Source organism: Mauremys mutica, chromosome 8 (genome assembly GCF_020497125.1).
Source record: "Mauremys mutica isolate MM-2020 ecotype Southern chromosome 8, ASM2049712v1, whole genome shotgun sequence".
Lineage (NCBI taxonomy): Eukaryota > Metazoa > Chordata > Testudines > Geoemydidae > Mauremys > Mauremys mutica.
The window spans coordinates 12,762,751-12,786,282 of record NC_059079.1 but is presented as its reverse complement, the minus strand read 5'-3'; the positions used below and the strand labels follow the sequence as shown (position 1 = coordinate 12,786,282).

The window sequence follows — 23,532 nt, the reverse complement described above, 5'->3', positions numbered from 1 at the left end:
GGGGCTGAGCCAGGGGCGGAGGGTGAGGGACAGAGATCAGTGAGCGGGAAGTGTCCGAGGGGCAGGGGCACAGGTCAGTCGCGGGGTGAATGAGGGGCTCTGAGGGGTGGGGGCAGACGTCAGGGAGGGAGGAGCAGTGAGTGAGTGAAGGGCTCTGTGAGGGGTGGGGGCACAGGTCAGTCAGAGGGGTAAGGAGGTGAGGGAGGGGCTCTGTGACGGGTGGGGGCACAGGTCAGTCAGGGGGGTAAAGAGGTGAGGGAGGGGCTCTGTGACGGGTGGGCGCACAGGTCAGTCAGGGGGGTAAAGAGGTGAGGGAGGGGCTCTGTGACGGGTGGGGGCACAGGTCAGTCGGGGGTAAAGAGGTGAGGGAGGGGCTCTGTGAGGGGTGGGGGCACAGGTCAGGGGGGTAAGGAGGTGAGGGACTCTCTGAGGGGTGGGGGCACAGGTCAGTGAGGGGGGTAAAGAGGTGAGGGAGGGGCTCTGTGAGGGGTGGGGGCACAGGTCAGTCAGGGGGGTAAAGAGGTGAGGGAGGGGCTCTGTGACGGGTGGGGGCACAGGTCAGTCAGAGGGGTAAGGAGGTGAGGGACTCTGTGGGGTGGGGGCACAGGTCAGTCAGGGGGGTAAAGAGGTGAGGGACGGGCTCTGTGAGGGGCAGGAGCTGAGGACAGGGCAGGGCTGCAGGGCACAGGCAGGGTCTTCTAGGGGCCCGAGATGGACCCCTTGCTGTCGCTGGGTGCTGGGCTCCTGCTGCTCGCGCTGTGGGTGCGGCACAAGGGGCTGGAGTACCTGCTGGTCCATCACCGCTGGGTCTTCGTCTGTCTCTTCCTGCTGCCCCTCTCTGTTCTGTTCGACATCTACTACCAACTGCGGGCCTGGGCCGTGTGGAGGCTGCACAGCGCCCCTCGGCAGCACGGCCAGCGTGTCCGCCACATCCAGGCACAGGTGAGAGCAAGGGGACCATGGGGCGAGGGGAAACATGGATGGGGAAGGAGGTGCAAGAGGTGGCAAGAGGGAGGAGAAAGCTGGGGTGTTGGGGGAGGGTGACCCTGACTGGCTTTGGTGATAAGCTCAATCTTAGATGATTATAAGATCTTTTTTTTAGACCATATTAGTTAACTTGAGCTAGCTGTTGTGGTTTAAGAAAGGATCTTTTCCAACATCCAGATGGGGCCTGAGAGGCACATGTTGGCCTGGCTCCTGTTAGAAGCTGGTGCAGAGACTCCGTCTCTCTCCATGACATACTGCCATAGTTAAGGTCAGCATCCGTGCTCAAGCTGGAGCTTTGTGGATATAAACAAGGGAGCTGCTGATAGGATGCTCTCTATGAGAGTTCCTCAGTTTTGGAATTTACTCGTGTCGCTGGTCCAAAACAGCCTGAATTCGATAACCTTATCATTTTTCCCAGGCAGTTGAAAACTTAGGAGGGCCATTGCAAAGGTAGGGAACTGTTCATTGCTAAATTAAATTCTTAAATTATTAATTCTTAAACTTGTTTACAAGAATAGGTTGTTGACCGACTGTTCAAACCTCAATTTGGAGGACAGAAGACTGCTTTTTGTCTGGTCCCTACCTCAGGACCTGTCCAGGTGGGATAATTCTATCAGGAGTTAAAGCTCCCACTGGCATAGCTCACAACAGGGTCACTAGACCACACAAGCCTTTCCCAGGGAAGTCTGACATTTCAGAAATAGCTGGGCTCTCTGATGCTGGGTTATCTTAAATCAGTGGTCCCCAACCTTTTAGTCTGGCAGGCGCTAGATGAAGGACCGTGGCGGTGGTCGAGCATCCACCGAATGCTACCGAATTTCGGCGGCATTTTGGCGGAGGCTCGACTGCCGGCCAGGATACGGGTGCCTGGTGCCCGCAGGCACCGCATTGGGGATCCCTGTCTTAAATTGTACTGTAGCACTTTGGGTGCATTTTTAAGAAAGGACACCTGAGTGTTTGGATAGGCACCCTTTTTATAAATCTAATTGCGATACTGGTGTATCAGGTACCAGCTCATGCCACAGCTGTAGTTATCAACTGAGCACTGGCAGATTCATAGCTGGAAACCAGACCAGCTCACCTGTACGTTAGTATTGTTCAAGATAAGTGTTAGACTTGCAAAGTTGTATTTAGACTCTACAAAATGCTTGTAAGTTGCTGCATGCATTAATCTTACTTGTAATGTCTGAATCCCATGCTGTAAGGTAATATCTAGGTTTCCCTTTACAACTGTAAAAATGCCTGCTCTGAACTTGTGAACTGAGGCAGGAGGAGTGGTTCCCCTGCCCATCAAGAAGGATTATCAAACCTAAGTGGGCATTGTGAAGCATCACGATACAAAAATTGGGCTAATGGCCCTCTGACTACCATAAAGGTGCTTCATGCAAGGAAGCTTGTGCTGTCAGCTTGAATTCTGGATGAACAAAATAACATGAACATTCTTCATCTCTTTGCCATTTGGACTCTCACAGGGCTGGAATTAGGAAACAAAAGCAGAGATGCCCAAGGTCAGCATGGGTTAGCCTTAAAAGACAGCAAAGAATCCTGTGGCACCTTATAGACTAACAGACGTTTTGGAGCATGAGCTTTCGTGGGTGAATACCCACTTCGTCGGATGCATGTAGTGGAAATTTCCAGGGGCAGGCATATATATGCAAACAGGAAGCAAGCTAGAGATAAGGAGGTTAGTTCAATCAGGGAGGATGAGGCCCTGTTCTAGCAGTTGAGGTGTGAAAACCAAGGGAGGAGAAACTTGTTTTGTAGCTGGCCAAGCAACTGGCTGCATTCATCACAGCATCCTGCCTGTGGAGCTAGGTTAGGAGGCACAGGATATGGCAAGGGAGGGTAACAGACAGAGTGGGGCATACAGAGCTGCTGAGGGGGGTCACAGACTGGGGTTCAGAAAGGCTAATGTGGGGACAGACTGAGACAGGGGCTCAGGAGCTAGTGGGATGACAGCATTGAGCCAGGGACCACACGGGGATGGGGGTTGGGGGGTGTGGGCGGGAGGGTGCAGGGACACATGGGGATGGGGCAGATATGCCTGACTGAATGGGAGAGGCTAAGGCTCAGTCAGGGTCTGCATGAGGGATGCTCCCCAACAATCCCTCTCCCCCAAAAAACCTGTTCCATACTTCTCCCGGGCATACCCAACAACCCTCCCAGTTCACTCCCAAGCTCCTTCCCTCTCCTTCAGCTACTCCATTACCCCTGACTCCCCCAAGCCTTTGCATTGTTTCTGAGGGGTACAGAAAATATGTTTCTGTATTGTAGTTTAAATTAATTGCTCCAAGTTCTGTATTAATGTGCCTAGTAAGGAATCTATTTGTCAAAAAAAACATTTCCTGGATTTTTTTGTCTCTATTATTACAGATATACTTGCTGACCAGTATTTTGAAATAAATGACCAAAGTAATTGAAACTGGCATGATTATATTGTGTTATTTTGACAAATAAAATATGCAGAATTACCCTAGGAGTATATAGGATTGTCTACAAATCTTGTCTTTGGTGTGAGATCTGAGGTACAAATTGGCGTGGGATAAGTGTTTCTCTTGGGACTGGGAGCAGCCTGAATATTTTGTGATCTTTGGTATAAGTGACCATTTATCACTAAGTCCAGCTTGTCTGGGTGTCAAGATAGACTAGAGTGCCCAAAGGCACTGTCTGTGAGCTCATGGTAAGATTGTTATAGTGCTTCAGGAGTTCACATTTGTTATTGGATTGGGAAAATCTAATCACAGAATATACAGCCAGTTTGGGGTGTCTGCCCTGCTTTTTGACAGTCTGCCCTGAGGTAGGCATTCACAGTCATGAGCTGCTCCACATAGCACAACACTAGTAATGGATTTTTTTCAGCTTGATATGTTTCCGGTTGAGGGCGGATGGTGTCATTTATGTAATAGCTTTAACAAAGGGTTTAACAAAGACCTCAGTGGTTCAGGAGCCAAATTAGTGATCAGCATTACTCAAAAGAGCCACAGCAGTGTGAATTCATTGTTTCATTTACTGTAGTACTCTATATTCATATTTAAACTGTGTGACGGGAAATACTTAGTTTATATATTAAATTCTCATAGCAAAATGATTGACCAAGTATTGTTATTTTATCAACTAGAATTGGTTAATAATTAAATCACACTGTTTTAATATGTGCTGCAAAGAACCTCATGAGACACATTAAAGAGCAACCTGTGGCTCGCGAGCCTCAGTCTGAGTATCACTAAGCTAGACAAATACAGACTGAAAATATGGTATACATTTTTAATAATGAGGTTAATTAACCATTGGAACAATTTACCAAGAGTTGGGGTGGATTCTCCATCACTGACAATTTTTTAAAACAAGATTTGATCTTTTTCTAAAAGATACACTGCAGGAATTATTTTGGGGAAGTTGTATGTCCTGCATTACACAGGAAATCGGACTAGATGATCACAATGGTCCCTTCTGGCCTTGGAATCTATGAATTGGAGTTCGTGAATACTTCTCTGTTTATTACTCTCTTTCTGTAATGTTCATTTGCAAGTCCAGATTTGAATCCAGTCTTTGATGCCCAATTACAGCAAGAGGATATTAAGAAAAAAGAAAGGAAGACAATGAAATTCTATCAGTGCATCTGTATTTTACTCTGCAGTTTACATTGCAGCACAAAACAAACAATGCAATATGCTATCATACCTATAACTGTATACATTAGTGAGAACAAAAGACTGTCTCCCTGCTCTTTCTCTATTAGATGTAAGAGTAACATGTAAATGTAACAGATTACTGTTAGTCTAAATCCTTCCCCAGTTCCAACTAAAGCAACTGACCTTAGGTTATGGGTAAGGCTAAGATTTTGTCACAGATATTTTTAGTAAAAGTCACAGACAGGTCACGGGCAATAAAAAATATATATATATATTATGGAATCTTGTGACCTGTTTTACTAAAAATATCTGTGACAAAATGGGCAACTGTGGGGTTCCCACACCGCCTGTAGCAGCTGGGCAGCTGCATGGACCTGGGCTCAGAGCTCCAGGGTCCCCCGCCCTCCTGTGGCTTGGAGCTCCGGAGGCCTGCGTTGCCCGCAACAGCTGGGAGTTGCGGGAGCCCACGGCAGCCAGGAGCTGTGGGGTCCTCCCGATGTGGCTCGGAGCCCCCTGCCGCCCACAGCAGCCGGGAGCTCCCGGGGGCCACTGCCACCCACAGAGGCCAGGAGCTGTGGGGTACCCCCCACTGCCCAAGGTGCGGGGCCCCCAAGCTCCAAGCAACCATACATAGGTAGTGGGGGGACCCTGCAGCTCCCTGCTGCCACTGGCTGAAGTCACAGAGATCTCTGGAAGTCACAGATTCCATGACTTCACAACCTCTGTGACAAAATCATAGCCTTAGTTATGGGTGCACAAAAAAGTTATATTACTGAAAATAAATGTACATTGTTATTACTAAAATAACATAAGTATATATTTACATATCCTTACCTTGCCAGTAACGTATATTATTCATATAGTACTTTACATTTTAAAATCACCGTGGATACATGGCTAGTCCTAATAAATACATATACCGTAAAATGAATAAACCTGTACAGTCTTTGTTCCACGCTGAAGTCTTTCTTTGGGATGTTTGTATAGATGATTTTGACACTCCCACCAATTGCTTTTCTTTTCCTGTATGAAATTAATACTTGATTACAGAATTGCATCCTTCTGTGCGGATGCAGTTGCAGGGCTGGGGCCATAGGTTACACAATTCTTACCTAAAACTCCATTAAACTTCTTTCTTTCCTTCTCTGTGCTTTGGGTTTAGGATTCTACGTGGGAGCTCTTGTATAAACTGTAGTGTGAATAACTGAAAATTCAAAATCTGGTCTCTAATACAGTTCTTATAAAAATCATTGTATGCATATTATCCCTTGCTGGATAGCTTATTTAATATTGCATATTAATATTGTTTTTCTTCATATCTGAACATCCTACATTTCATTATTAGTTCAAATAGGGTAGGTCTATACTTACCCTCCGGGTCGATGCGTAGAGTTCGACTTCTCGGAGTTCGAACTATTGCGTCTAATCTACGCGATAGTTCGAACTCCGAACGCGCTCCCGTCGACTCCGGAACTCCACCACCGCGAACGGCGGTGGCAGAGTCGACGGGGGAGCCGCAGACTTCGATCCCGCGGCGTCTGGACAGGTAGGCAGTTCGAACTAAGGTAGTTCGACTTCAGCTACGCTATTCGCGTAGCTGAAGTCGCGTACCTTAGTTCGACCCCCCCCCCAGTGTAGACCAGGCCATAGATAATTGAGAATGGAAGTAGGTCAAGCTGTCTGGAGTGGCTAAGTAGGGTGAGTGCCAACCTCAGGGCAGACCATTACAAACTGGTTGTGAGTTCTATACTTAGATTTCACCAACCAACCATCAAGTGTAAACTTCTCAGGCACTGTAACAGCCTAACCATGAAATCACTGTTCCCTTGGGTACTCCAGTCTATCTTGCCACCTAGGCAAGCTTGCCTTTGTGACAGATGGTCTCTTAACACCAAAAATCACAATAATATTCAGGTTACTCTCAATCCCAAAGGACCAGTCACTTACACTAGTGAATTGCACTTTAGATCTTACACCAAAGACAACACTTGTAGCAAATCCTAGAATAAATTAACTAAAGATTTATTAACTAAGAAAAAGAAATAAGGGTTATTTAGAAGGTTAAAGCAAGTAAATGTACATGCACAAATGAGTTAGTCTTAGGTTCCAAAAGGTAATAGAAGCTGCTGTAATATGCAAGCTCCATGTGTCATCTAGGGCTAAACCAGGTTAAGTAGCTGGGGATCCCTTGCTTATGCTTGGAATTCTTACCTGCCCCAAGTCCAAGCAGCACAGAGATGCACTTTCTTCGTAGCTGGGATTTTTATTCCCTTCTCCCAGAGTCCACACTGGTGGCACACGCCCCCATGCATGTCTCCTTTTCATTGGTATGGGGAGAGCAATCAACAAAGTCTTTTGTCCTCTGATGTTCTACAATGGTTTGTCTGGTGTCTGTAGGCCTTCTTTTGTTGGGCAGGAAATAACATCTCCTGTGGTAAATTAGTATTTCACACTTGGTAATGCTTCTCTCCTGACTGTGGGGGTTTACAGTTTGAGTGTAAACTTTTACTGATACCGAGCAAACACTTAAATATTTCATTATAACGTGATACAGATATGTGAAATTACTGCATGCAGCCACTTAAAAGCATGTCATAAAGTGTAAACACTTAACATATTTTCATAAACCTAATACCTGTTTTAACAATACTAACATACAACTGAGCCAGACTTGTTTCCAGGTATGCATTTGTCAGTGTCAGTTGAGGCCTAGGTCCCTTGGCATGGGCAGGCACCTGGTCAGCCACATCACAGTAGGGGTTTGTTTTTTTTCTTCTGTGACTTCTGCCATGACTTCTAAAGGGAGTTTGGAATTTTATTTCTGTTGCGTAATATTTACGGCAGTTCTGTCATTCTTGACTCCACCATTTTTCCTGTTTGTTACACTCATCTCAAATATGATAGGTACACCTTGATATTAGTCTGTTTGGAGTATCCTCCAAGCTCTGTAGCCCTGAGGAGTGGGCTAGATTATCTGATTACTTGTCTGTGATTCTTGTTCTCTAAATCCTAAATGTACACTTACCACATGCATCTGTCTATGTAGATTCCCCCGCTTCACCCTGCCCCCCATGTCAGTTCTTTTTGAGACTATAAGCCAGATTTTTTGTGTATGATCAGATGCAGTCTCACTGATTTTTATGGAGTGGTGCCTACATATACCAATGATGGTTTGCCCCTCTGCCATCTATCCTGTGGATTTTAAAATATTATTTGCTAGTCGTTTTCTGAATCTCATGACTAAAACTCAGGCGTATGGATTTATTATAGCTGCTACATTCAGATAACCAGAACCACCAGAGGTATTCTACTAAAAAGTTCATAAGCTAGTATATCTCATTTTGGAACATGTCTGCTAAATGCTATTAAAATTTTAAATAGGAATATTCAAACCACACTAGTGACAGAAAGACATAAACAAACACAGCCTATATGGAGCTACTATAAGTGAGTGGCATAACTGATTAGAAAACAGTTCCCAGATAGTAGTTATCAGTGGTTCACAATCAGGCTGGAAGAGCATATTGAGTGGGGTCCCTGTTCAATATCTTCATCAGTGATTTAGATAATGGCATAGAACGTACATTACAAAGTTTGCGGATGATACCAAGCTGGGAGGGGTTGCAAGTGCTTTGGAGGATAGGATTAAAATTCAAAATGATCTGGACAAACTGGAGAAGTGGTTTGAAGTAAATAGGATGAAATTCAAGAAGAGCAAATGCAAAGAATTCTACTTAGGAAGGAACAATAAATTTCACACATCCAAAATGGGAAATGACTGCCTAGAAAGGAGTACTGCAGAAAGGGATCTGGGGGTTATAGTGGATTGCAAGCTAAATATGAGTCAACAGTGTAATACTGTGCAAAAAAATTAATATCATTCTGGGATGTATTAGCAGGAGTATTTTAAGCAAGACTCAAGAAGTAATTCTTCCATTCTACTCTGCACTGATAAGGCCTCAACTGAAGTTTTCTGTCCAGTTCTGGGCACCACATTTCAGGAAAGATTTGGACAAACTGGACAAAGTACAGAGGAGAGCAACAAAAAAGATTAAAGGTCTAGATAACATGATCTTTGAGGAAAGATTGAAAAAGTTGGGTTTGTTTAGTTTGGAAAAGAGAAGACTGAGGGTGGACATGATAAGTTTTCAAGGACATAAAAAGTTATTACAAGGAGGAGGGAGAAAAGTTGGTCTCATTAACCTCTAAGGATAGGACAAGAAGCAATGAGCTTAAATTGCAGTAAGGGATGTTTAGATTTGACATTAGGAAAAACTTCCTGTCAGAGTAGTTAAGCACTGGAATAAATTGCCTAGGGAGATTGTGGAATCTCCGTCATTGGAGGTTTTCAAGAACAGGATAAACAAACACCTGTCTGGAATAGTCTAGTTATTACGTAGCCCTGCTTTGAGTTCATGGGACGGGACTAGATGACGTCTTGAAGTCCCTTCCAGTTCTATATTTTTAGGATTCTATTATATGTAGAATAATATAGTTAAACACTATCAAATTGGGGTGTGGCGGGGAGGTTTTCACTTGCAGTTTTGTTATAGATTTTTGTACTTCACAGCATCAGTTTAATCATAATTTTGACAGAGATGGCAGTTTCCTGCAATATCCCCGACATACTTTATGAAGAAGCTTTAAGTATCTTAGGAGTTCATGTTATTAAAAATGCAAATGTTTATATATTATTGTATGTAACATCTGAAACCCTGGGAAATGTTATGAGTAAGGCTACGATTTAGTCATGGGTATTTTTAGTAAAAGTCATGGACAGGTCACAGGCAATAAACAAAAATTCATGGCCCATGACCTGTCCATGACTTTTACTAAAAATACCCATGACTAACTCTTGTGGGAGAGCGCTGATCGGGAGGGAGTTCCGGGAGGCGGGGGGCCCTGCTCCGGGGAGGGGCCAGCGACACCAGTTGCTGGGGCCACTGAGCAGTGGCTGTTCCGGCCGCCCCTTGGGACTGCTGCTCAGGTTGTCCCTGAAGCCAGCTGCTTGGGTGGCCCAGGGGTCAGCTGCACTGGTTGCTGCAGAAGTCACAGAGGTTGCGGAAAGTCATGGAATCTATGACATCTGCAACCTCTGTGACAGACATGGACCCCTAGATTTGAGCTTTAAAGGACTGTTTGAAATAAGGGGCCAAGACAAGAATGAACTTTTAAAGTTAAGTAGGTTTCCCAGGAAATCTCTAGGAGAAAGGGTATTCAAATACAATTACTCTGGTTATAGAAGAACTCAGCCTTTTGAAGCTTTGCCTTGATGTCGGGGCAAAGGGGAGAGAGAACGTTTTTATCTATTGATCACCTGTTACAGGAGGACAGATATAGATAGATATAGATATAGATAGATATATAAAAAGAAGGGATGTTCAGATACATGAGTGGGCTTGCTGTGAGCTAACAACTGTTTGCTGGCCGGAGCCCTTGTTGAAGTCAGAAGGTGATCTCTGGTAAGCTTATTACCATGATTGTAGGTTCTTCTATAGTTAATGCTTTTCCTTAATAATAAATGTGCTTGCTTAGAAAGAGCTATGTGATAACTTAATTGTGGCAATTACACTATTTACCATCTCTGAGGAGAAAAAATAAAGCAAGTCTGCAGAGGCAGTCTAACTTTGCTGGGAAATTCACAGTACAGGCTGGGAGATGCGCAGCCTCGAAACACCCTGGTTAGGAGAGAGAGAGATGCATGTCTCTGCCCCAGTGGAGTCAACAGCTGGGGACCTAAAAGCTTAAGAGTGAGTGCACTTGCTGGACCACGAGGAGGAATACAGGTGCATTGCCCTGAACTATGACAATAACCTTTTACAGGTGCAGGAATGGAAAAATGAAGGTGGGAAAACATACATGTGTACTGGCCGACCTGGCTGGCTAACAGTATCCCTTCGTGTTGGAAAGTACAAGAAGACTCATAAGAATATAGTCATCAACTTAATGGACATTCTAGAGGTAGACATTGAAAGACAGGTAATGCTAAAATGTTTACATTTAATACTAAAGTTTACAACACTTTATTATGGTTATTGCTTAAAAGGACACTAAATTCCCTGAAGGTAATTGAAACCCACTTATTAAAAAATTATACAAATCCAAGAGCAAATGTTCTCGTCACCCCTTTTTAATGTGAAAAGCGTTGTTACTTTTTTAGTCCTTTTGGACTTCAATATTCCCTTACAGTGTTGGAAACCCAAACACATCTGCATTGTGCCTCTGCATGGGAAACAGACAATCTTGATAGAGCCATATTCTGAGTAATCAGGAAATATTTGGATTCTAGAAGGGAGTATTTTCTTGCTGGGAGAGAAATGAGTGGACACAGTAGGAAGGCTATTAAGTGAACAGGTCTGGTTGAGCCCATCTGTCATATTGGTTCTTTTTTTGTAAACCCTCCACTCTCTACAAAATTTCATTTTTCCTTTCCTTTCCCTTCCTTTCCTTTCCTTCAAGAAACAACTTTCTAACTCTAATAGGTGCAAAGAACCTTCCAAATGTGAATTTGTTCACTGTTGTCGTCCCATGTCTGCCTAGATACCAAAACAATGGCTTTGAAAGAGATGTGAACTGCTTTACTATCCTTTTTTTGTGCAACTTCAATGTTTTCTGACAAACTGGTTGAGATGATGGGAGGATTCACTTCCAACCTGTTTTATGCAGCACCATCTTTCCATCAGCAGTAGTCTGGTTTCTTAACACTACTCTCACACAAAACAGCCTTTGTCTATACTAGAAAATTGCATCAATTTAAATAAACTTTTTTAAATTGATGTCAAACTGGTACAAACTCGTAGACCATTAACTTGATTTTAAACTTTGCTTGTATCAATTTAACTTTATTTAGTGACTTTATTAACAAGTATACTTAAAACTGATGTCTGCATTAGGTATTTTCATGAGTTTAGCTAGATTAACTAAAATTGATTTCAAGTTAAACTGTTAAAATTTTCTAGTATAGACAAAGGCAGAGGGAGGAATCTGTACCGGATGAATGTAATCTCATAACATAGGATCTGGAGCACTGACTGTGACTGTTCGGTATTCTGTGTCTTGTCCTCCTCACATCATCAGAGAGCAATCCTCCCTGAACTTTCCACCAGGTACTGAAGACAGGGTTTGGGGAAACTCCAAATATAATGGTAAAATTAATATATATTTAATGCTCTATTTGGGCTTTTTGTTAAGTGTGTTATATATTATGAGGAAGACCTTTAAAATATCTAAAATTAAACTATATTATCCTTTAATAAACAAGGTCTAGTTGTGTCAGAAAACTCAGTGCCCATTGACATCAGTTGGAGATGTACATCTTTATGACACCTTTGTATCTGATTTCTGATGATAGAGATTCTGAAACTTTTTGGAATACTTTCCTCTCCTCACTAGTGGTGACACTTCTGCCTGTTCTGAAGTGTTATGGTAAATCCTTGATTCAAGGCACTAGTGTCAAGTCAGCACATCAAAATGGTTCCATTTAAATAATGCATGTACTTGAATTGTGCAAATCCCATGGGTAGTTACAAACTGAAGTTGTACAGCCATACGTACACCTTTGCATAACCCCAGCTTCATGCATATTGCAGGATTTGTGCAACTAAGATGAGCCTGCAAAGTATGCACACACTTTTCCATGAAATTTATGCCTTAAAGTAGTTTTACAAATAGTAAACCCACTATGAATATCAGATTTTAAAAGGAGTGCATGGCGCTTTTTAAAAAAAATATGTAACATCTTTTTAACAAGCTGAGCTCTGAAAGATCAGTTTGACTTATGTTTGGGAGATTGAATCACGCCCCTTTTCAAAATGTGGTAGGTGGAAGCAGTGATGAGCTGCCAAAATCTTAACAACTGGTTCCCTACCGGGTCTTTGGCGGCAGGTCCTTCATTTGCTCCAGGTCTTCAGTAGCACTTCAGCGGCGGGTCCTTCAGTGCCACCGAAGACTCGGAGCGAGTGAAGGACCCATCGCCAAAGTGCCGCCGAAGACTTGGAGCGCCGCCCGGTGAGTAAGCCTTACGTGTTTTTTGTTTTTTTTAAGTCATCCCTGCCGGGGCCCTGTCAAAACTGTTCAAATCGGGCCCCACACTTCCTAAAGCTGGCCCTGCACATCGGGGTTGCAAAATTGTATCAGAGGCCAGGTAGTGAAGGCTGTGCCTCCCAAAACAACTGTCCTCCCCATCCAACCCCCACCCACGTCCTGCCCCCGACTGCCCCCATCAGAATCTGCAATCCATCAACCCCACTCCTGCTCCTTGTCCCCTGACCACCGACTCCCAAGACCCCCCCCACCCTAACTACCCCCCCAGGTCCCCACCCCCTACCCAACTCGCCCCGCTCCCTGTCCCCTGACTGCCCCAACCCCCTCCACAGCCCTGCCCCCTGACAGCCGCCCCCCGAAACTCACTGTTGAATAATAGCTGACTGCATCTCCAAATATAATATGTATGTAGCCAATAAGTCAGATTTAATAGTCTTTATTGGATTCTGATATTTATTGCAAAATTGAACTAAGTGCTTTGATGAAGCAGTTTTTACAAGCAGTAGTGTGAATTAAAGCTAGCAGTTACATTAAATTTAATCTCTGGTCTGTGGATATGGTGAAAAGCTTGGCAAGAATTTAGACAGTAGCCATGGCAAATGTTACAGAATACCATCGTGGGGTAAGGGATTATATAGCTACTGCCAGTGGCTGTAAACAAAAGAAATGATGTTTTAACAGTTAGCCAGTGAGAAACTATAGTATTTCCATTATTTATACAAACAGGTCTTAAAGTCATTGCCTTTCTTCCTGATGTGTTAACAGCAATTACATTGGTTAATAAAATTCAAAGACAAGTTTTGTTTTTCCTAGTCACAAAGTGTAAAGGACTGATCCTCTTTAGAATGCTGGGTGATATAGTCTTACCATTATCTCTCCAGCTATTTTTCTATGTAAAACAAGTTACATATTTAACCCTGTCTGAAACAGAAAGACAGATTAACATGGATAGATAATATAGGCTTTAAAAACAGAACTATAGACTGGAGAAAATGAGGCAAAAATAGAAAGGAAATGTAGAGGAGAGGATTTTGCTAGGGGAACAGCTGCTATTATTTAGAACATACAGACAGGCAACTCACTGCCCCCCCATCCCAACCCTCTCCCCCCCGCAGCCTCGTCACCCCACAATTCCTCCCCCCACAAGTCTCGTCATCCCCCGATTCCTCCCCCCCCCAAGCCCAGGCACTCTCTGATTCCTCCCTTCCCCATCTTACCTTGGGCTCCGCAGGCTGCCAGCTGCTGTCTGATTCCCCTCGCAGCCGACTGCTGCTGGGAGACAAGACACCTCCCTCTGTGCAGCTAGAACGTCCTTTTTCCCAGCGCTACTTTCCCCCGGTTTGCCCCGCAGCCCCCCGAGCCTCGTCACCCCCAATTCCTCTTCCCCCGAGCCTCGTCACCCCCAGATTCCTCACTTCCTCCGATTTCTCCCCTCCGAGTCTCGTCTTACCTTGGGCTCCCGCAGAGTGATTGAATCAGCTCTGGCAGGAGGGCTGTAGTTTGCCAGAGCCCAAGGTAAGACGAGACTCGGAGGGCAGGAATTGGAGGAAGTGAGGAATCCGGGGGTGACGAGGCTCGGGGGAAGAGGAATTGGGGATGACGAGGCTCGGGGGGCTGCCTGGCAAACTGGGGGAAAGTAGCGCTGGGAAAAAGGACGTTCTAGCTGCACAGAGGGAGGTGTCTTGTCTCCCAGCAGCAGCAGCGGCGGCTGCTGGCTGTATGGTAACCCTAACAACCAGTTCTAAACTGGCTTCTAAATTTAGCAACCGGTTCCTGCGAACCGGTGCGAACCGTCTCCAGCTCACCACTGTGTGAAAGGGGGAAACAGTCTCCCAACTATCTTTAGTTACACGCTTGAGTGTCTAAATTAAAGATCAGAACTGATAATAAGAAATGCGATCAACATTTGTGTGGTGTCAGCATTAATACTTGAATACTTTCTCTCTTAGGTTGTCCGTGTGGAACCGTTGGTCACCATGGGGCAGTTGACAGCACATCTGAATCCTATGGGCTGGACTCTTCCAGTGGTACCAGAACTTGATGATCTCACAGTAGGTGAGGATTCTTTCTAAGAGAGCATGACTTTTGCTGTATATTAAATAGCTTTTTATGCAGTTTACTATGTTGTTCAGTCTCGGGTTTCTCAGAAATAAATAAATATATATTTATTTATTTTTAATTCTTGCTGAATTTTGTATTCTGCTATCGCACATTATATATAGAGACAAGGTGGGTGAGGTAATAACTTTTATTGGCCCAACCTCTGTTGGTGAGAGAGATAAGCTTTTGAGCTTACACAGAACTCTTCTTATAAGCTTGTCTTTCTCACCAACAGAAGTTGGTCCAGTAAAAGATTGTGTCTCATCCACCGTGTCTCTCTAATATCCTGGGACCAACACAACTACAACAACACTGCATGCGTTATATTTTAGACATGCATCTGCTCTTTAAAACTGCTACCAGGAATAACATGAAAGATTTCATTTTCCAGAAGCCCTCTTTAATTCTTTTCCTCCTTGTTCTTAAACCATTTTCATTTTAAAGGGAAATATGTTTCAATTGATTACATTCTCTTGTTAAGGTGGTCTGATCATGGGAACTGGCATTGAGTCTTCATCCCATATCTATGGACTATTTCAACATACCTGTTTGGCCTACGAACTTGTTCTTGCTGATGGAAGCCTTGTGAGATGTACACCAGTAAGATAAAATGTTATTTTACTATGATTTACTATGTTATCAATTGTTGAATGGATAGACATCTGATTTAGTATGATGTACTTTTTGCAGACTGAAAATTCAGACCTATTTTATGCAGTGCCTTGGTCTTGTGGTACTCTGGGATTCCTGGTTGCTGCAGAAATAAAAATAATTCCTGCTAAGAAATATGTAAAATTACATTACAAGCCTGTGAGAGGTTTGGAAAAGATCTGTGAAAAATTTACTGAGGAATCTAAAAAGAAAGAGAATAACTTTGTGGAAGGACTGGTGTACTCCTTGGAAGAAGCAGTCATTATGACAGGAGTCTTGACTGATGAAGCTGAAGACAGCCAGGTAACTAAAAGGAATCCTATTCTTAAATAAGATTTTTAGTTCTTTCAATGTAAAATATTCCAGCGTATGACAGTAAAACCAAAACAGTAATATGATCAGTACAGGAGGTATATTTTTAATGGATATTGAATTTGCTGGAATGGTTGAATATACTTAACATTAGAATTTTGCAGGTAACAATCAATTCAGGCTGTAACTCCTACATTTCCTTAAGTGATAGGTCTTTTCGTATCTCTAGCTTACATCATAGACGCTTCTTTTCAACTCCAAGAAGAGAAGAACCAACTTGAACAGTATATAGCAACAACACAGTGCTTTAAGATAGGAAACACATCTGGAGGGAGATGTAGTTACACTGCAATTACCCAAACTAACATCTGACTAGAAAATCAGGGTTAATGTTAACAAAAACATGCCATGTGTCTCTTTAGTGGCAACTCTTCTGAAATGCTGACCGCTCTACTGTAGCACTGAGGCTTTTGGTTCATTACTGGCTTAAGAACAGAGTAACATTCCTAGAGTACTGACATCAGTACCCATACTCAACTGTCCAGGGCGGGGGAACTAGAGGATTGTAGGGTGGTTCCCTCCCACCTCCCCACCCCCCCACAAACCTCTGTGCAGCCAGTTGACTGTAGTCCTCACTGGGAGGCAGCCTCAGTGCACACTCCATGTCCCTGTCGCTGCGCCCATCCTGCAGTGACATGGGGCTCACACAAGCAGCAATGGGAAAACTGCTGGGAGCCTTGGCCAGGAGCACCATTTAGGGAGGGCAGGAGGGCATCCCCCCTCCCCCCCAAGTTTCTCACTAGAGGTCTGCTCGTGGCACACACCCCAGCTCCAGGCAGAACTCTTACTTGCAGCGATGTGTGGGCAGATTCACTCTTCCAGGAGCTGAGGTTCTCCAGCTGCGGCTTCCACAGTCAGTTTTCTGCACTGTCCTAGGGCCTCTGGCAGGGGGCCTGGCAAGGAAGGGATCAGTCAGGGTGTGAAGGGGGAGCACAAGGTCCCCAGTGGTGGTGGTGGGAGCATAGGGTACTCCCTGGTGGGGGTGAGTAGGTGGGAGCATAGGTACTCCAATGATGTGGGGGGAGCAGAGGGGCCCCAGTACTGGGGGGGAGCAGAGGGACCACAGAGCTCCCAATGGGGTGAGGGAGGGGGAAGAGGGGTGGGAAAGAGGAGTCAAGCTCCAGGGGAAGGAGAGGTGAGGACATAGGTCTGTGCCCTGAGGGAGAGGGCAGTGAGTGTGGGAGAAGCAGCTGAGGGGGAACAGTCCCTGGGGCAAGTATCCTGAGGGATGAGGAGCTGAAGAAGGGTGGGAGGCTAAGAGCAGCTAAGTGGGTCTTGGGGTCTGTTTGCCCTCAGAGAAGCAGGGAGAACCCTCACCTCTCCCTGGGAAGAGATTGGGGACAGACCCATTAAGCTAATGCATTCTCTCAACTGACTAACCTGCTCTCTGCCTTCTTGTCCATCTGGTAACTTATAACTTGATTCTGAAGTGAGGATCCATGTGGGTGCAGAGGTTTCTTTAACTCTGAACTCCTGGGGGAATCTTTTTTGTTGTTTGTATTGTTACAGACATACTTGCTGGAGGTATTTTGAAAAAAATTCCAAAATAATTGAAACTGGCATCATATTGTGTTATTTTGACAAAATATGCAGAATTTTAAAATAGTGTGTGCAGAATTTTTAAATTTTTGATACAGAAGTTCCCCAGGAGTAAATAATACTTAATACTACCTAGCTCATAAATGTTTATTCAGTAGCTTTCTAAGTGCTTTACAGAGGCAGTCAGCATTATAATTCCCATTTTACAAATGGGGAAGCCGAGACACAAGTACTTGCCCACAGCCACCCAGGAGACCAACAGTAGATCCAGAAGTAGAATCTAGGTCTTTTGAGTGCCCATCCAGTCTTTATCCACAAGGTCCCACTACAATATGAAAATCATATTTAAAAAGTCCTGAACACTTTCTTAGCATTAAGGCTGTTCTTTCCTTGGTTTAATTCCAAAGTGAAAAAATGTGGGGGCACCATAAACATTGATATTACTGAATTTTCAAGTAAGGGATAATTATTCTTTATATTGGTGTTTGTTTGCTGATATGTTATATATCTTTATTTTCAGATAAACAGAATTGGTAACTACTACAAACCATGGTTTTTTAAGCATGCGGAGAAGTATCTGAAGACTAATCAAACTGGAATAGAGTACATTCCCTCAAGACATTACTACCACCGACATACCAGGAGTATCTTCTGGGAACTCCAAGTAAGACTTTAGACATAAAGAAGATTTTAATATTTGCTTTGGGGTACTTTGTACATACTCACTGCACAGCCAATTTTCTTTTCCCTTAGGAGCCACCTATGTCTGTCATATGTGAGTAACTCCTTTCCTTAAGACAGAAAGAAATCCAAATGAAGTGGTGGTAGATTTAGGGATTTCTCTAGTGACAATGTCTATTTTTGCATTCCTTTCTGACTTTTTTATACAAATGTATGACTGTTAAAGATAATATCACCAGCACCTTCCCTTTTTAATTTCTCTTTTAGGCCCACATTCAAGAAAGCACTTAAAAATCTTATTTTAGCTTTTATCAAGCATGTTCTAAGTACTTTCCTGAATTGGGACTTTAAAAAGATAAACCAGGAAATTCAGGGCAAAAACACGAATGCACACTTATGGCTGAGAGTTTACCCTGCCTAAGTTGTGTCCAGCTCTGCCCAGGGTTGCTGTGGAATCACCACTTTGAATTTCAACGTCTAAATTATTGTCACAATAAGCATTAATGTAGAATTTTACACTACACAAGTTCCCATTGTTGAATTTAGGGTTGCATGTTGTTCATACCTGTATTAATGTAGCCTAACATGATTACCAGCAATTAAAACTATTGAAAGAAAATATGATTTAATGTTGCTCTCAAAATCCAAATTCTGAAATACTGATTTTTCAGCTCACTTGATTTTACTAGCAGTTTTTTTTTCCATTTTCTTTTAAAGGATATCATTCCCTTTGGCAATAACCCTGTTTTTCGTTACCTCTTTGGCTGGATGGTTCCACCAAAAATCTCACTATTAAAACTGACACAAGGAGAAGCTATTCGAAAGCTGTATGAGCAACATCATGTTGTACAAGACATGTTGGTCCCAATGAAAAGCCTTGAAAAATCTATCAGTACCTTCCACAGTGACCTGAATGTAAGAACACATTTTTCTAAAACCCGGTAAATGGAAGATTGCCCTATGAATGGTGATTATTGACATTAGTACACAGTAGTGCCTGTTGCAGAAAATATATATCAGTATGCTAAATTTGAGAGAATTTTGCCAGCTAATTAAATACTATTAGGCAGCAGGTAAAATGAAATGCTCTAACAAAAAGAAGCAAGAAAAACTTGAGATTCAGAAATACCTGATTTGTAGCTTTAACTCACAAATTTTAAAAGAAAATTCTATCACCTTATCCTTTTTACTTGGCAAAATTGGAAATCAGATTTCTATTTCTGCAGAATCAATTGAGCCCCGAAAGAGTGTTGGGAATTAACACTTGCTTTCCAAGTCATTGACTTCAGTTGTTTCAAGAAATACAGACTTATGGACTTGAACTTTGGTTTTAGCGGGCACCAGTAAAATGCCTTTCACTCCTTTGGTTTTACATGTAATTTAAATCTAAATATACGTTCAGTTAATGACTTGGGATCTGGGACAGTTTTTCATTAGCGTTTTAAAGCTATTCCATTTATTATCCAGATCAGTGTTTCTCAACCTGGGGGTCATGACCCCCAGGGGGGTTGTGGAAGAAGTTTAAGGGGGTTGCAAGCAGGGTTGCCGTTAGGGGATAGGAATCAGGCCAATTGTATGGGGCTTCCATGCCTGAAACTAGTTGGAACAGCAGAATTTAAAAGGGGCATCAGTATAAGTTCTGTACTGAAAATTGGAGAAGAGTAGTGCAATTTTCTCTCCATTTTTTCATGCTTTATTAACAGACAACTGATATTGTACTGTTAAAATTGGTGATACAAAATTATCTTTGCAGGTTTACCCACTGTGGTTATGTCCTTTCATATTACCCAATAATCCTGGCATGGTCCACCCAAAAGGAGATGAAATGGAGCTCTATGTAGACATAGGAGCTTATGGAGAGCCTAAAACAAAGCAGTTTGAAGCCAGGGCATCTATGAGACAAATGGAAAAGTTTGTAAGAAACGTGCATGGGTAAGAGTCCTAGTCTTCAGGATAGCACCATATAACTTATTGCCTTGCAGCTTAATCAGAATTACTTAACTTTCAATTATTACAGTATTTAGTTACTGGTTCTGATTTTATATATTCAGTATGACTGTCTTTTTTAATTTTAAGCATGCTTGCTTACAAAAAAACACACTGGTTGAGATTCTGTGCTGTGCCTCTAAGTAGCTTAGAATTTGCATCCCAGAGGGAGTGGTGGCTTTAAGATGTTTTTGAACCCTCCCGATATTGGGCTGCTCTAGGGGCTGGAAAGGCCTCCCATGTAAATTAAACAGCCTGTCTCCTGTTTAGGGGCGTGTCTGCATTACAGCAGCCTCTCCTGGTTTCCATGTAGACTGCAGCATTGATTGGAATCGCCTTGGAAGGAAGGCTTTGTGGCTGTCCTCTGTAGGTCATGCCCCAAGAGATTTTGCCTGGGCCACAAATGGGATTTTTAGAGCCTCTTTGTGCTGCACTAGTCCTCTTACATGGTGTAAAGGAGCCAGAGTGGAGCTGGGGACCTCGCCTACATAGACTGATGCCAAATCCAGTGCTCTATGGTTTGGTAGCAAAGTCATGAAGCCTATCTTTCAGAAAAATAAACTATTCCACAATATTTAAACTGACAATAGAATTTGCCCAAACATATTCAAATGTTGTGTATCTGCTATTTACCTCTCTGTATTAGTGTCACAGCAAAACTAATTTAAAAAAAGATCAAGAAACTAACTGGGAAAGAAATCATTTGAAGTACAGTAATAAATTTTAAAAACATTTTTTCATATTTAACTTATCTCCCCACCTCACCAAAAAGTGATAATGGAATGTTCTGTTGGCTTTTCCGTTGTACATCATGACCACTTTTTCAAAAGAGATGTCAGTGTTCAGCCATCAGACTGGCTGAATAATTATCCAGTATGTAATTGGATAAATGTAATTAATCTGTACATTTGTTTAAAAAATGTATTTCAAAATATTTTGCAGTGTATCCTTACAATTTATAGCTCATCCTCAATTGCTTCATTTTTTTTCCAACCTGAAATTTTGCAACAGTATTAACATTTAATTCCTTATTCCTTCTTTTTCTTTCAGTTTCCAGATGTTGTATGCAGATTGCTATATGAACCGTGAGGAATTCTGGGATATGTTTGATGGTTCACTATACCACAAGCTGAGGGAGCAAATGAATTGCAAGAATGCTTTTCCAGAGGTGTATGATAAAATCTGCAAAGCAGCACGGCACTGAATCTGGATAACCTAAGCAAGCAATCAGGGAAGGATGGATTTACCTGTAGTAGTCAGTATATCCTTATAAAAGCTTTATCACTGTCCAAATAAGCTCATGTTGATGTTTAAAAATACAGATTTCTATTTTATAAATTCACATTCAATAATTGTTAGTATGTTTTTCAAACAATTTCCCCAACTCATAGTAATTTCCTTTCAGGAATCAAAGTCCTAGCCTACCCACCTCTCTTTGTAGCTTAGTTGCAGACATAGCGATGTAGATGTACATTTACATATTTCTAACTGTAGGGGGGGAAATTTGGAAAGACAAAGATACTTAAGTAAATCAGTTATTTATTGCAGTGTACATCTGAGACAAGTAAGAAGGTCACAAAATTAGGTGCCAAAGTTGAGAGAATTATTTTCAAATTAATTATGACTTTAAAAATGTCTTTTTCAAATCGGTAACTGGTGCAGGGTTTAAACTTAAGAGAAGTCAAAAGTTAACACAGTTTAGAGATGGTTACTGAAACCTTCAAACTAAACTCACATTACTAATGCAGGTAAATAAATGATCATTGACAAATGTCTTCATTTCAGACCTGAATATCCAAATTTGTAGAAAATCCATGTTGCTTGTGCCTATCTGATTTGTTTATAAATGTGTGATTGGTCATGAGTTTTAGGGATCTTCTTTTTTTAATTAATATGATTAATATGATTTGAAGAGGAAACATTTTGGCTTCCGAGACTACTGAAAATCTCTGCTGCTATTCCATATAGACAAGTATTAAATACAATTTCTTACTTGTCATGGGGTCTATTTTACTTTTTTATTATGGTTAATTTTAGTGCCTTCTAAGTATTCAGTTGGAGAAGATATGGGCCATTTCAGACCATTCTATTCTTTTAGGGGGCGGGAGGGGAACTAAAAGACCTGTTGTCAACATTAATAATTTAGTTATATAAGGTCCATTTGAATAAATATTGGTGATAATTGTAAGGGATAACCTAAAATCGAGTTGTGTAGTGGAAGTTTGAAATACATAAGACATGGCTCTGACTTTTTGCTTTCCATTTTAGCTGGATTAGTTTGACAGGTTTTAAAAAAAGACCCCTTCAACCAACTGAAGAAGAAATAACATTAGAAAAATCTGCAGAGGGCTTACTATTCAAGCCCCTTTTCTAACTGTGTGTTTCATGAGCATGGAAAGTTTGACATTGCATATGGTACAACATTTTTTAAATTGGGTCCGCATCTGGTCCAAACTACTTAAAGTTATTTTAACATTTGTTGGGCTTGTGGAGAAATGTATGTTCTTGCATTCTGCATAATGTGAAAACAGTTATAAAATAATTGTCAATGGTGGGTGGGGGTTCCTTTTTTACGTTCTAGTTCAATGCTAAACCAATGATTGTTTAGTGATAGATAGACATTTATAATGCAGATTAAACCACTGTTAAGGCAGTAATGGAAAATAAACTTGGTCATTCACTCTCAGTGTTGCATACTGGGCCAAATTGCAACCTTGCTGGTGCTGTCATGCAGGGGAGTAAAGGGATATAAGTCATCCCCTTATGGCCCTGTGTATGCGGCCCATACTGTGTGTGTCAGTCCAGGGGGAGACAGAACCAGTGCAGAGCAGGTACATCCCCCTCCATCCGCATATATGAGTGCAACAGGGTGGGGAATGGGTGGGGCCCAGGCTCAGCCCCCACTCCAATGTGCAGGCCAGCACAGCTGTGTCAACGCTCCAGAGAATGTATGCTGTGCCCGGCCTAGACCTTGGAGCAAGGGCTACTGGAAAAACATTGTGATTGTGTCATAATCTACCTTCCAGTCTGCTCCTGGGGCAGCACAATAAGGACTGCCCCTTCCTCATGGCAAAGCCATGATTTCACCTATTATCTGTAGGATACTCTGCACTGAGCGAGAATTGGTTCACTTAGCTTTTAAAAGGCAATGTTAAAAAAATAAAGCGAGGATATGCAAAGATATTAAATCAAAATAGTATGTCTCTAACTTGGGTATTCATAGTCTTTAGTTTTACACTGTATTTGTTACTTCATAATTTGCTTTTGCAAACTTTTGGTACAACATGATTTTAATGTTGTGTAACTATGGTTATTGTGAACACACACTCTCTCTCTCTCTCTCTCTCTCATATATGCACATTGCTGCTGATGGAGTTTGAAATCCTTGGCTGTATGAGCTGTTACAATTAAAAATATAACCAGTTGTACTGTTAAAATGTTGGGTTTTTATGGAAGACTAAATAAAATATGTTTTAAAAAAATCAATTTGTTCTCTGCTGTGTTTTTGGCACTGTTATTGGTATTGCTGTGAAAAAGAGGG

The 23,532-nt window shown here is 42.4% G+C and overlaps 1 protein-coding gene across 1 annotated transcript; it reads left to right on the top strand.

Moving 5' to 3' along the window:
* The first annotated feature begins 631 nt into the window (after positions 1-631).
* On the top strand, positions 632-22,514 carry DHCR24 (24-dehydrocholesterol reductase). The gene is made up of 9 exons (XM_045028584.1): positions 632-942; positions 10,443-10,598; positions 14,612-14,717; positions 15,244-15,362; positions 15,453-15,716; positions 17,845-17,988; positions 18,723-18,920; positions 19,759-19,937; positions 21,042-22,514. The coding sequence occupies exons 1-9, from the start codon at positions 712-714 to the stop codon at positions 21,193-21,195; spliced, it is 1,551 nt and encodes a 516-aa protein (XP_044884519.1). The 5' UTR covers positions 632-711; the 3' UTR covers positions 21,196-22,514.
* Positions 22,515-23,532: the final 1,018 nt, after the last annotated feature.

Coding starts and splice junctions, on each gene's coding strand:
- DHCR24 (XM_045028584.1), top strand. CDS start 712: ATGGACCCCTTGCTGTCGCTGGGTGCTGGGCTCCTGCTGCTCGCGCTG. Junction 10,599..14,611: donor AGGTAGACATTGAAAGACAG/GTAATGCTAAAA, acceptor TTTCTCTCTTAG/GTTGTCCGTGTGGAACCGTT. Junction 14,718..15,243: donor ACTTGATGATCTCACAGTAG/GTGAGGATTCTT, acceptor TCTCTTGTTAAG/GTGGTCTGATCATGGGAACT.